This window comes from Mytilus trossulus, chromosome 7 (assembly GCF_036588685.1).
Source record: "Mytilus trossulus isolate FHL-02 chromosome 7, PNRI_Mtr1.1.1.hap1, whole genome shotgun sequence".
Lineage (NCBI taxonomy): Eukaryota > Metazoa > Mollusca > Bivalvia > Mytilida > Mytilidae > Mytilus > Mytilus trossulus.
In genome coordinates this window covers 75,054,441-75,069,320 of record NC_086379.1, presented here as the reverse complement: position 1 = coordinate 75,069,320, position 14,880 = coordinate 75,054,441, and the positions used below count along the sequence as shown (strand labels likewise).

Genomic DNA, 14,880 nt, shown 5'->3' with positions numbered 1-14,880 from the left:
TGGGTTGTAGTCAATATGTCTCTAAAACATTGGTGCTCCTATTAGTTGGAGTTCTATTGTGGCTAAGAGGAGAAAAGGGAAGCGGTAAATTGTTAGGAATCTAGTTCTTTCATAAAGATATATATTTAAACTAACAATCGGTTTTTTTCTTCTTGTAAGGATAAAATAAATCTTTGTAGAATTTTATAAGGTGCTTGAAGTTCAAGGAAGTACATCATTTTGAAAGATTTTGGTTTCCGTTCCATATCAATTTCACTTCCGGTTTTAGATTAGTCCGCATGTAAACAAAACAACTGTGCACGTCAGAACCTCAGATAATCAATAATAATGAATGAAAATGTAGATTAACATCCCACACGTCGTGTCAGAAAAGCAAAACATCAGTATGGAATATGCAAAATCTGTTTTTGGTGGTTGGAATCAGGACGGATACAGTAGTAAAGCCACTGAAGGTAAAAAGAAATGGCAAAAAAGGTTAAAAAATGCAGTAGTCTAGGCATGGTCTTATCATGTCTATCACCTTTTGATTCTTTTCTACGCGTCTAACTCTCAATAAAATAACAAACAAACTGCGCTTTATTTATGTATGAACTGATATATGAAAAAATGTATTCGCCATGTTTACACACAAGTAACTTGCATGAAAGAAAACCCTGATACATGTGTGTTATGTAGCTATAGGAGTAAAATATATTCAGCATTGCTTACAATAACTTGGCTATATTCTTCTTCTTCTTTCAATAAAGAATCAGACTCTTCTTGAGTGTAAAATGACTCTTGCTCGTAAAATCATGAGGCTTTCAAAACAGGACAAAACCAGCAGTAACTATTTACAGTAATTATTGTTTACAAATTAAAACTATATACGTCTGGGATGTACAGAGTTCTAGGTGTGAGAAGCTCCTGTCAAGGTCTCTGGCAGGATGGTAAGTCTGGCCTTGAACTCTTCTAATGTAGCTGCTGTTTTGGCTTTTTCTCGTAGTGTGTTCCATTCTCTGGATGATTTTGAATCAGGGTCCATTCGCGCCCAATCATGTTCACGCCCACTCACATTCGCCCCCTTTAGCATTTGCACCCTACACGTTTGCACCCAAAGTCTGTTGGCACTCTACACGTTCACGCCCAAATATACTATGAATTATACAAATCGTACATTGTACCTACAGTGTACATATCTTTTTTTTGTAAAAAATAAAAATGATCGAGTCTAAGTTTTATTGGTTGTGTGTTTTATACTTTGTAAACGAGTCAGTGTTCTGAGAGTCATAGTTTAAAAAACAAGATAGCTAATAAGGCTAAAAATAAAACATAGGGTTAGAATGCAAGTTTTGTCTATTATCTTGAAAACAACTTATAAAAAGAGAAAAATTGACAAGGGCAGAATGTGTGTAATGTAATCACAGTGACTGTGTTTAACTCCAAGACCACAAGAGTTTAATTTTTACAATATCGTCTTGTGTATACAAAACCTTGCACAAATAATATTAACATGATTTTATTATAGTTGAAACCTTGTCAGAAGATGAAGATGATATTGCACAACAATCTGGACATATTGGCATGTCACTAAGTCACACAACTAGTCCCCAGGGATTTGTACCTACACCTGGAGGACCTTTCTCAGCACTTACCCCATCCATGTGGCCAGAAGATATACTTACAAAACTTAGTAATCAGGTATGATGACATCCCTTAGAGACTAACATAGCACCCCTTAACATTTTGTATACTACACTTTCTTAGGATTTCTACATGTAAATTTAATCCATATTGTATACCCTGTATTACTCCTACATTGTATTTTTTTTTCAATTTACATTTTGAAAACAGTCTTGGTCTAATATTTATTTAAAACATCAATCACTTTGCTTAACCTTTATTATTTCTATGGAATTTGTAAATTCTTTAAAATCAAGAAATATCATCTAAAGATAAGTTTTAATTTATTTTTGCAGCCAGAAGACCCGAATGGAGAATTGGACTATAGATATGATGAGTTTGGGTTTAAAGTAGAAGAAGAAGGTATGAATAAATTGTTTAACAGTTATGCATGTTGTATTTGATAAGAATACACAGGGGTAAAATAATTTTTGCTAAAACAACATGTATAAAAAGAATTAAAAAAAAATGGCATTTTAAAATTCACTTTGCAGTCTGTCTTATTTCAAGCATTTGAGTAGGTGCTTACATGTAAAATAAGTGATTAGTTGTTTCCATTTGTTAAAAAAATAAATCTGTCAGTGATTGTTTAATTTCTGAAAATGGTCTCAGCACCATTGGCTATTTCCTGGTGTTTACTTTTTCATAGTGGAGTACACCATTGATCCTTAGATATCTAAGAATTTAATTTGTTTAGATGGGACTTTATCTTTGATATTTTTTTTTATTAAGAATGAAGATCTGTTTAAAATACAGTAAATCAGACGGTGTATCTAAAGTGTTGTGTATCTTTGAACTTTTTCAGATGGACCAGAAGAAAATTCCAGTAAATTATTGAGTACTCCATTTGTTGAAGACCCCCAACACAGATTAAAATGGACAGCTTACTTAGAATTTACACATAATAATGAAGTGGGAGACTTGACATGGGACAAGGTATTATTCTATTGCCATCAGGGAATTCCTTTCCAAATAAATTTTTATACGACCGCAAATTTTGAAAAAATTTTTGTCGTATATTGCTATCACGTTGTCGTCGTCGTCGTCCGAATACTTTTAGTTTTCGCACTCTAACTTTAGTAAAAGTGAATAGAAATCTATGAAATTTTACCACAAGGTTTATGACCATAAAAGGAAGGCTGGTATTGATTTTGGGAGTTTTGGTCCCAACATTTTAGGAATAAGGGGCCAAAAAGGGCCCAAATAAGCATTTTCTTGGTTTTCGCACTATAACTTTAGTTTAAGTTAATAGAAATCTATGAAATTTTGACACAAGGTTTATGACCACAAAAGAAAGGTTGGGATTGATTTTGGGAGTTTTGGTTTTAACAGTTTAGGAATTAGGGGCCAAAAAAGGGCCCAAATAAGCATTATTCTTGTTTTTTATACGACCGCAAATTTTGAAAAAAATTTCGTCGTATATTGCTATCACGTTGGCGTCGTCGTCGTCGTCGTCGTCGTCGTCGTCCGAATACTTTTAGTTTTCGCACTCTAACTTAAGTAAAAGTGAATAGAAATCTATGAAATTTTAACACAAGGTTTATGACCATAAAAGGAAGGCTGGTATTGATTTTGGGAGTTTTGGTCCCAACATTTTAGGAATTAGGGGCCAAAAAGGGCCCAAATAAGCATTTTCTTGGTTTTCGCACTATAACTTTAGTTTAAGTTAATAGAAATCTATGAAATTTTGACACAAGCTTTATGACCACAAAAGAAAGGTTGGGATTGATTTTGGGAGTTTTGGTTTCAACAGTTTAGGAATTAGGGGCCAAAAAAGGGCCCAAATAAGCATTATTCTTGGTTTTCGCACTACAACTTTAGTTAAAGTAAATAGAAATCAATGAAATTTAAACACAATGTTTATGACCACAAAAGGAAGGTTGGTATTGATTTTGAGAGTTTTGGTCCCAACAGTTAAGGAAAAAGGGGCCCAAAGGGTCCAAAATTAAACTTTGTTTGATTTCATCAAAATTGAATAGTTGGGGTTCTTTAATATGCCGAATCTAACTGTGTATGTAGGTTCTTAATTTTCGGTCCCGTTTTCAAATTGGTCTACATTAAGGTCCAAAGGGTCCAAAATTAAACTTAGTTTGATTTTAACAAAAATTGAAACCTTGGGGTTCTTTGATATGCTGAATCTAAAAATGTACTTAGATTTTTGATTATTGGCCCAGTTTATTAAGTTGGCCCAAATCGGGGTCCAAAATTAAACATTGTTTGATTTCATCAAAAATTGAATAATTGGGGTTCTTTGATATGCCAAATCTAACTGTGTATGTAGATTCTTAATTTTTGGTCCAGTTTTAAAATTGGTCTAAATTAAAGTGCAAAGGGTCCAAAATTAAACTAAGTTTGATTTTAACAAAAATTAAATTCTTGTGCCTCTTTGATATGCTGAATCTAAACATGTACTTAGATTTTTGATTATGGGCCCAGTTTTCAAGTTGGTCCAAATCAGGATCTAAAATTATTATATTAAGTATTGTGCAATAGCAAGTCTTTTCAATTGCACAGTATTGTGCAATGGCAAGAAATATCTAATTTCACAATATTGTGAAATAGCAAATTTTTTTTTAATTAAGAGTTATCTTTCTTTGTCCAGTATAGTAAGCAAGAAATATCTGCAAGAATTTTTTTTAATTGGAGTTATCTTTCTTTGTCCAGAATCAACTTAAATCTTTGTTATATACAATATACAATGTATATTCACTTTTTACTACCAACTGATAAATTTAAATAATCTTTACCATTCAGTGATAACAAGCAGTCTTTTTACATCTTAATATTTTATGATGTATTTAAATGAGTAGTAATTGTTGCAAACTTCATTAGAATATTTTAATTGAAATTAGTTTTGGAATAAGGGAAAGGGGGATGTGATTAAAAAATTGGGTTCAATTTTTATACGACCGCAAATTTTGAAAAAATTTTCGTCGTATATTGCTATCACGTTGGCGTCGTCGTCGTCGTCGTCGTCCGAATACTTTTAGTTTTCGCACTCTAACTTTAGTAAAAGTGAATAGAAATCTATGAAATTTTAACACAAGGTTTATGACCATAAAAGGAAGGTTGGTATTGATTTTGGGAGTTTTGGTCCCAACATTTTAGGAATAAGGGGCCAAAAAGGGCCCAAATAAGCATTTTCTTGGTTTTCGCACTATAACTTTAGTTTAAGTTAATAGAAATCTATGAAATTTTGACACAAGGTTGATGACCACAAAAGAAAGGTTGGGATTGATTTTGGGAGTTTTGGTTTTAACAGTTTAGGAATTAGGGGCCAAAAAAGGGCCCAAATAAGCATTTTTCTTGGTTTTCGCACCATAACGTTAGTATAAGTAAATAGAAATCAATGAAATTTAAACACAAGGTTAATGACCATAAAAGGAAAGTTGGTATTGATTTTGGGAGTTTTGGTCCCAATAGTTTAGGAAAAAGGGGCCCAAAGGGTTTAAAATTAAACTTTGTTTGATTTCATCAAAATTGAATAATTGGGGTTCTTTGATATGCCGAATCTAACTGTGTATGTAGATTCTTAACTTGTGGTCCCATTTTCAAATTGGTCTACATTAAGGTCCAAAGGGTCCAAAATTAAACTTAGTTTGATTTTAACAAAAATTGAATCCTTTGAGTTCTTTGATATGCTGAATCTAAAAATGAACTTAGATTTTTTATTATTGGCCCAGTTTTCAAGTTGGCCCAAATCGGGGTCCAAATTAAACTTTTTTGATTTCATCTAAAATTGAATAAATAGGGTTCTTTGATATGCCAAATCTAACTGTGTATGTAGATTCTTCATTTTTGGTCCCGTTTTCAAATTGGCCTACATTAAGGTCCAAAGAGTCCAAAATTAAACTAAGTTTGATTTTAACAAAAATTAAATATTTGGGCCTCTTTGATATGCTGAATCTAAACATGTACTTAGATTTTTGATTATGGGCCCAGTTTTCAAGTTGGTCCAAATCAGGATCTAAAATTATTATATTAAGTATTGTGGAATAGCAAGTCTTTTCAATTGCACAGTATTGTGCAATGGCAAGAAATATCTAATTTCACAATATTGTGAAATAGCAAATTTTTTTTTAATTAGAGTTATCTTTCTTTGTCCATAATAGTAAGCAAGAAATATCTTATTGCAAGAAATTTTTTTAATTGGAGTTATCTTTCTTTGTCCAGAATCAACTTAAATCTTTGTTATATACAATATACAATGTATATTCACTTTTTACTACCAACTGATAAATTTAAATAATCTTTACCATTCAGTGATAACAAGCAGTTTTTTTACATTTTATTTACAGTTTATTTTATGATGTATTTAAATGAGTAGTTATTGTTGCAAACTCCATTAGAATATTTTAATTGAGATTAGTTTTGGAATAAGGGAAAGGGGGATGTGATTAAAAAATTGGGTTCAATTTTTCTCATTTGAAATTTCATAAATAAAAAGAAAATTTCTTCAAACATTATTTTGAGAGGATTAATATTGAACAGCATAGTGAATTGCTCTAAGAGAAAACAAAAATTTTAAGTTCATTAGAACACATTCATTCTGTGTCAGAAACCTATGCTGTGTCAACTATTTAATCACAATCCAAATTAAGAGCTGAATCCAGCTTGAATGTTGTGTCCATACTTGCCCCAACCGTTCAGGGTTCAACCTCTGCGGTCGTATAAAGCTACGCCCTGCGAAGCATCTGGTTCTCATTTGAAATTTCATAAATAAAAAGAAAATTTCTTCAAACATTTTTTTGAGAGGATTAATATTCAACAGCAAAGTGAATTGCTCTAAGAGAAAACAAAAAAATTAAGTTCATTTGAATACATTCATTCTGTGTCAGAAACCTATCCTGTGTCAACTATTTAATCACAATCCAAATTTAGAGCGGAATCCAGCTTGAATGTTGTGTCCATACTTGCCCCAACCGTTCAGGGTTCAACCTCTGCGGTCGTATAAAGCTACGCCCTGCGGAGCATCTGGTTAAGTGCTAGTCTAGTTTCTTGAAACATTTTTCTGAGCATGCTTTTGTATCCATGATAACATTAAAACAAACGCAAAAGCTTGATATAAATCTAAATTATATCGTTGTAAAAATGTATTGTGTATATCATAAGAATGTGAAAAAAGAGTTGAAGATTTCTTTTTAAATTTTTTATGGTTTTAAAAGCTTTGATGTTGTGCACATTTTTAGTATGAAGCACTTCTGGGCTTCATACAATTTTATGTCCAGATAAAATTCTTTATCTAAAAAGAATTAAATGTTTGATTGAAATAAAAAAAAAACATGCCAGTAGCAGGTTTTACGATATTGTCTGGAAATGTTTTTGGATGCCCTTAGAAAATGCTGAAAACTGACCATATACATTGTTCAAAGATATTTCAGTGGCTGATCTAGAAATTTTATATGTGGGGGGAAGCTGGCTGCCTAAGAGCGGGCCCAATCCCATCACGCTTTAGTGATTCCCTATATAAATTTTTCTCTAAAAAGGGGGGGGGGGGGGTTTGGCCCCATAAATCCGCCTCTGTATTTTTTATTTGCACCAGAACACTATTTGTTTAAAATTAAACACTTTGTAATTATGAAATTAAACCAACTGAATCATCAAGTAATTACTAATTTTATCCATAAGTAAGTGTTGATTGTTTTTAACACAGGTTGAATCAAGATTACCAAGATCGGATAAACTGAAGAGCATGGTTAGGTTGGGTATCCCCCACTCATTACGACCACAGATTTGGATGAGACTTTCTGGAGCCCAGGAGAAGAAAGAAAAATCAGATCTTTCATATAAAGATATTGTCAAAGCTAGTTCTAATGACCATTTGATGACATCAAAACAAATTGAAAAGGTATAATACAAATCACAGCCATGTCTTTATTTTTACAAGGACGCTTTTAGAATACAATATTGTTTATTATTGTGTATTTCCCAGCTATCAAAGAATTAAGTGTTTTTTTTCTGTACTGAAATAGAAATGAGAAGTATTATTGCCAATGAGACGATGCACAAATGAAATCTTTATATTTATATATAAGCTGCATCAGATTAAAAATGACTTTATGCAAATGAATACCAATACATCATTTAACTCATTTTTGATTGAAAAAAAAAATCTTATTTAAAATCTGTGATTTTTTTAAATCTAAGTTTTTATAAGAACCCTACAACAGTTACGAACAGTAACAACACAGAATAACATTCATCTTCTATTTCGTATTTGAATGTTTCAAAATCAATCAAAGTCTTACACATGTACAAAATGTATATGTGCACTTGCATTAGATCATTTCTATCCAAGGCAGCTCATACATTGCCATATTTAGAAAAATACCGAGCAACATCAGATCATCAATGGTTGTGTTTATTTATTCAATATTTTTGTCATTAAGGGATTATGAAATGTGTGGTAGATCCTGATAATCTCTATTTAATTAATAATGAATGTTACATTTGATTTTCAGGACTTGCTGAGAACAATGCCCAGTAATGCCTGTTTCTGTAACATACATGGTACAGGGATACCTAGGTTAAGAAGAGTGTTGCGTGGACTAGCATGGTTATACCCAGATATTGGGTACTGTCAAGGGACTGGAGTGGTAAGTTGTAACACCCTGTTCAAAAAGAGGGAATTTATTATGTTTTTCTCTCTTTCTATTTGTAAAAAGTACTTTTTACTCATCAACTTAAATTAAAGGATTCTTCATATGAGCTTTATCTAGTTTTTCAAAAAAATCTGTTACATTTTCATTTCTTCTGATGTTTTATGTCCTATTTGCAGAAAATCATTAAGCATAGGTATAGTAAGCAAAAAACAGCTTACAGTACATTTTTTTTATGCTAGCATAGATATATATTCAGGCATTGGATACTTTGGAGAAACTGAAGTATTTTGTTGACTTGAATTATTCTGTTTCTAATTGTAAAGAATATTATCATTGCCCTCTTATATAGAGATATATAGGTATTACTATCTGGCCTTGGGCACCATAAACTATTTGTATAAAGCTTTTATTTTTCAGAAGGTGAAAGACCTATATGCTTCATACCGTTTATGAAAATACCTTATGTTACAAAGTTTCTGTCTGTTGTAGCCTTGTAGGTACATTGTCCTTGATCTCATTTTCATGGTTCTTTCTTTTATAGTGAACCAAAATCTAACGTTATTACTACATTAATCAATATGCTTTGTTTTGTAGATTGCAGCCTCTCTGTTACTGTTTATGGAAGAAGAGGATGCATTTTGGATGATGTGTTCAATCATAGAAGATTTGTTACCTGCATCATATTATTCACATACCTTGATTGGTATACAGGTATGTATAATATAACATTCCATTATTGATATATGGATAAGCATCTGTTTATCTGAGCATTGGTAATCCATGGAACGTCAATTGGTTAGTCAATGTCATTCATCATAAAATGACAAATCTTTATTACAAACTTATGGAATTGAATTTTGAATTTAAGTACATTGCATATATGCATTTAAATGGAGTGTTACAGCAACCAATATGATGATGGCATGCCTTGTACGATTGCATTTTCAATGATTCTTAATGAATCTAAAGTCACAAGTTTCATTCTTATTCTAATAAGAAGTATGGCCAAGAATGAGAAGCTTGGTGTATTTATAAGAGGATCTTGTATTGTAAATTTGTGACTTCCTTTTATTGCCTGAATGTTTGTTATCACTATAAAGCTAACCATTAATTGCTAACGATACTTTATTTTCAGGCTGATCAGAAAGTTTTGAGGCAGATACTTATAAACTACTTACCCGATTTAGACTTAGTCCTCAAAGAACATGACATTGGTAAATATAATCATCAACTGAAAGGATTTAATAAGACTCCATGCTAATTCGAATTATTTTTGAGACAGCTGGTTATTGTAGATCTATACTTCATTTTGAAGTACTAATCAGACCATTTCTTCATTTCCTTAAATATTTAATCTTCCCTTTATTTTTTACTTCGTTTCTAGGTATTTTCCTGCTTCAGTAATTATGTATTGTCTACTATCTATGCAATTGTAATTTTGATTACAATATTTCAAGTACTGAATGTTCATTGTGCATGTGCTAGATTTAGATATAATCAAACCTTGATAAATCTAAGCGACATAACATAACTATTTGCCATATATGATAACAGTCATTGTGTGTTTTTCAGTGAAAATATTTGTATGTTTAATGTTCAAAATTGGGTACTTGAATATATGCCAGTATTTCAAAACTAAAAACACAGTTATTCCTAATGCTCCCTTACTTTGAAGTTCAACAAATTTAGGGTTTTATTATTTTCCAATTTTTATCGAGCACTTAAAATTTACTTAAAGTTAATACCTTTTTTTACCAAGTTTGACTCATCTGAGTAAAAAATTGATTTTACAAATGAGAGATTTTATCAGGAGTTTATACCTTGACTTAACCTAGTTTTTAACACAACCAAGTTCCACCCTAAATAAGTTGGTTTGAATGTATTTAGGAAATAACAATTGCTTGCAGTGTATGATGTATACTAACCAGCATGTTACATTTCAGAGTTATCATTAATCAGTTTGCATTGGTTTCTAACCCTGTTTGCCAGTGTGGTACATATGAAAGTTTTACTCAGGATCTGGGATATGTTCTTTAATGAAGGATCTACAATTGTCTTTCAAATGACAATGGGCATGTTGAAAATGAAGGTAATAATAGCATGTAAGAATAAAGTATCTCTGCATGGTCTACTGGTAGCATTTTAGCTTCCAAGTTTGGAAGGTTGTGTTATCAAAAATATGCAAGGTTTTACCAGCTCTTTAAAGTGGGGTTTTTCCTGCATCTCTGCAAAACACATCACACTTGGGAGTAAGTCTTTTTGGTATTGTAGAGTCATTATATTACCATAGGTGGTATGTCTTCCCTCAGACTTACCCTGTGAACTAATACATTTAAAATATGATGGATGGCTGTTTCATGTCCAATGTTAGATTTAATGTACTCTCAGGAAAAGAACTTGTCAATGTCGTATGAATATGAACCCAGAACACAACAGAATTATTAACATGCTAGTTCACAAGGTAACAGGAAAACATGATACACTAACTTAACATTCTAACTCTTATTTCTTTATTCTGCATGCTAAATGCAGATGCAGCAAATGCCAATTTTAACTGCTGGTTTGACCTCGGTGTCGGTTTGATGCTACAACCTCCCACATTTAAGGCCTGGGCTACTTGGTTTGATCCTACAATGTACGACCACCCACATTTGAGGCCTGGGCTACTCAGTTTATCCTACGACCACCCACATTTGAGGCCTGGGCTACTTGGTTTGATCCTACGACCATCCACATTTGAGGCCTGGGCTACTTGGTTTGATCTTACGACCACCCTCATTTGAGGCCTGGGCTACTCGGTTTGATCTTACGACCACCCTCATTTGAGGCCTGGGCTACTCGGTTTGATCCTACGACCATCCACATTTGAGGCCTGGGCTACTTGGTTTGATCCTACAACCGCCCACATTTGAGGCCTGGGCTACTCAGTTTATCCTACGACCACCCACATTTGAGGCCTGAACTACTTGGTTTGATCCTATGACCACCCTATTTGAGGCCTGGGCTACTTGGTTTGATCCTACAACCACCCTATTTGAGGCCTGGGCTACTTGGTTTGATCCTACGTCCACCCACATTTAAGGCATGGCTACTCGGTTGGATCCTATGTCCACCCACATTTGAGGCCTGGGCTACTCGGTTTGATCCTACGATCACCCACATTTGAGGCCTGGGCTACTCGGTTTGATCCTACGACCACCCACATTTAAGGCCTGGGCTACTTGGTTTGATCCTACGACCACCCTCATTTGAGGCCTGGGCTACTGGGTTTGATCCTGCGACCACCCACATTTGAGGCCTTGGCTACTTGGTTTGATCCTACGACCACCCACATTTGAGGCCTGGGCTACTTGGTTTGATCCTACGACCACCCACATTTGAGGCCTGGGCTACTCGGTTTGATACTTGGGACAACATCCCTAATGCGCCTTGAAATGAGGAACTCAAAAGTCACGTGTAAAGAAAAAATCTCTGTGTAGTGATATTGGACATGTTTCTATTTTTAACAAATGACTGAACTTAATTATTTGTGGTGATTAAGAAAGTAGAGGAACATAGAATAAATGTGTAAAAACTATGGAGCTATTGAATGTGTTCAAAGTATTAAATTTTCAAAGAACTTATTGTGTTAAAAAGGGGATATTTTACCACAAGGAGCCGCATCACAAAAGGATGTTCGGGGTTTGCTAATTTACGGAAAAAGTAATCTCACTTCGTACCCCGAAAATTTAACCACATATGTGAAAATGTCACAGCTTCGAAACGAGCTATCATACATATCCAAGTTTACGATATGGACTGAGCTACAGGAAAAAACGTTACCATTATCGCCTATGGAAAAACAATTAAAGATATTGAGCCAATTTACAAAAAGATAAATCAGAAGTTTCCAGAGTGATCTATGGATGATTTCACCTTGTACCCCCGGGAAAATTGTGAAAATGATGGTAAGTATTTTTTTATTTATACCTAGATATGCCAGATGATTTCAGATAACCATTATAGATAAATACCAGCAGATACTCAATGAATTTTTCGCTTTTAGAAAGCATTGCAGGCACGGGGCTGAACACTTTTTTTAGGCACAATTCTAACTTTGTTTACACCCCCGAGAGATCCGAAAGGAATTTGTTTATGAATTGAAAAAGGCATGAACTAACATAATAGTTTTATCTGTAAGTAAACATGACACAATACAGTCTTTGTTATGTAATTATCACTCCGGTTTACAGGAATAACTGATAATCAAGGGAGATAACACACTCCATACGAGTAAAGTGAAATACATCATCATCATGTGCTTTTATCCAATAATTTGACCCATGGTCAGTCAGTAGATATCATATGCAGTTAATAAACAGACAAACATGTACATGTATTAAAGAAATCATGAATTATTATTTGTAATGCACACTAGCAAATCACAAGATATTGTCTTTTCTCAGTGAAAAAGGGGGAGGGTCAACAAACCTTTCGAAAACAATATTGCTGCACCTTTTCAACTATTAAGCTAGTTAGCTACCACTCGTTGCTTCTAATATAAAAGATTTAAATGAAGGTTGATAAGCAAAAAGGGAGAAGCATTTTTCTTTCTTTGCGATAAAACGTTCAAGAATTTGATTTTTGCTCTCTCAATAATACTTAATATGTATTTAAACCAAATAATAACACAGCCTGAGTAATTTTTTTGTCTTATTTCAGTTCCAGACATATCATTACTTTTTAACCTGAGATGACAAACTAGAGGTTTTTAAAGGTCCTGAATAACTGGTAAGCATTTTGTTTTATTTGGCAAGCTCTAAATTGTTTATTTATGGTATTTATGCAATTCAAATTACAGTCGGTATGTTAAAAATATACTGATATGAAAACTGTTGCTATGGTCTTGGCATTAAATGAAAATGCTTGGTTACTGATCTTTTCGACTCCATATTTTAAGTTAAACCTTGCGGCAACTGTTCCTCATGTAACACTGCAAACTATAATTAGCATTATTTTGATATGTCGTTATTTAATGACGCCATATTACGTGTGATGTCACAACGTTTCCTTTAAAACCTCATGCCGATATCTCACTGATAAAAGATTTTCACTGAAATACATGTAAAAAACATTTTTTCTCAAATACAATTATGTGAAAGAACAAGTTTTGAAAATTTGCACTTCATTGCACTCTAATTATATGATTCAAATGACTTTTACAGTAGTTTATAGTGGTTTCTACAGTATAAAATACCAGGTTTCCACTGGCTGGAATAATTAAGTATTTTGGTGTTTTTTTTATGAAATCTTCATTTTTGCATAATTTCTCTGTCAAAATGCACTTTTAGGCACCAGAAAATTTTATTGAATGCTTTAACAGGGTCTGTGTGTTGTAATTTAAGGTTACATTCAGATGTTTTGTCCTTCTTTTGACTAGTGAAGGTATACTGTAAGAAATTAATTATGCATACACTTTGTATTCAAAATAAATAAATATAGCGATAAAAGTGTCATTGCCTTATAGTGCTGAAACAACTTTATTTTTTTTCAGAAATGGACAAAAATACACAGATTTATTCAGAATGTCATACCGATGAAGATCACATAAAAATATTTGGAAAAATCAGAACTATGGATTGCAATATGGGACAACATCCCTAATGCGCCTTGAAATGAGGAACTCAAAAGTCACGTGTAAAGAAAAAATCTCTGTGTAGTGATATTGGACATGTTTCTATTTTTAACAAATGACTGAACTTAATTATTTGTGGTGATTAAGAAAGTAGAGGAACATAGAATAAATGTGTAAAAACTATGGAGCTATTGAATGTGTTCAAAGTATTAAATTTTCAAAGAACTTATTGTGTTAAAAAGGGGATATTTTACCACAAGGAGCCGCATCACAAAAGGATGTTCGGGGTTTGCTAATTTACGGAAAAAGTAATCTCACTTCGTACCCCGAAAATTTAACCACATATGTGAAAATGTCACAGCTTCGAAACGAGCTATCATACTTATCCAAGTTTACGATATGGACTGAGCTACAGGAAAAAACGTTACCATTATCGCCTATGGAAAAACAATTAAAGATATTGAGCCACTTGGACCATCCACATTTGAGGCCTGGGCTACTCGGTTTGATCCTACGACCACCCACATTTGAGGCCTGGGCTACTCGGTTTGATCCTACAACCACCCACATTTGAGGCCTGGGCTACTCGGTTTGATCCTACGACCACCCACATTTGAGGCCTGGGCTACTCGGTTTGATCCTACGACCACCCACATTTGAGGTCTGGGCTACTGGGTTTGATCCTATGACCACCCACATTTGAGGCCTGGGCTACTCGGTTTGATACTTGGACCATCCACATTTGAGGCCTGGGCTACTCAGTTTGATCCTACGACCACCCACATTTGAGGCCTGGGCTACTCGGTTTGATCCTACGACCACCCACATTTGAGGCCTGGGCTACTCGGTTTGATCCTATGACCACCCACATTTGAGGCCTGGGCTACTCGGTTTGATCCTACGACCACCCACATTTGAGGCCTGGGCTACTCGGTTTGATCCTACGACCACCCTCATTTGAGGCCTGGGCTACTCCGTTTGATCCTATGACCACCCACATTTGAG

At 33.8% G+C, this 14,880-nt stretch overlaps 1 protein-coding gene and 1 long non-coding RNA gene across 5 annotated transcripts in view; both read left to right on the top strand.

Moving 5' to 3' along the window:
- The first annotated feature begins 250 nt into the window (after positions 1-250).
- The window catches only part of LOC134725814 (small G protein signaling modulator 3 homolog), a 43,052-nt gene continuing 28,422 nt past the window's right edge, over positions 251-14,880 (top strand). For all 4 annotated transcript variants that reach the window (XM_063589979.1, XM_063589980.1, XM_063589981.1 and 1 more), the window contains exons 1-9: positions 251-452; positions 1,505-1,677; positions 1,956-2,022; positions 2,465-2,595; positions 7,313-7,507; positions 8,121-8,255; positions 8,856-8,972; positions 9,397-9,475; positions 10,205-10,350. In XM_063589979.1, the coding sequence (XP_063446049.1) occupies positions 386-452; positions 1,505-1,677; positions 1,956-2,022; positions 2,465-2,595; positions 7,313-7,507; positions 8,121-8,255; positions 8,856-8,972; positions 9,397-9,475; positions 10,205-10,350 (1,110 nt within the window). In that variant the 5' untranslated portion in view covers positions 251-385. The remainder of the gene's footprint in view (positions 453-1,504; positions 1,678-1,955; positions 2,023-2,464; positions 2,596-7,312; positions 7,508-8,120; positions 8,256-8,855; positions 8,973-9,396; positions 9,476-10,204; positions 10,351-14,880) is intronic.
- Positions 11,661-14,264, top strand: LOC134725813 (uncharacterized). Its single transcript, XR_010108605.1, has 3 exons — positions 11,661-12,208; positions 12,963-13,031; positions 13,795-14,264. It is a non-coding gene; the product is annotated as an uncharacterized LOC134725813 (long non-coding RNA).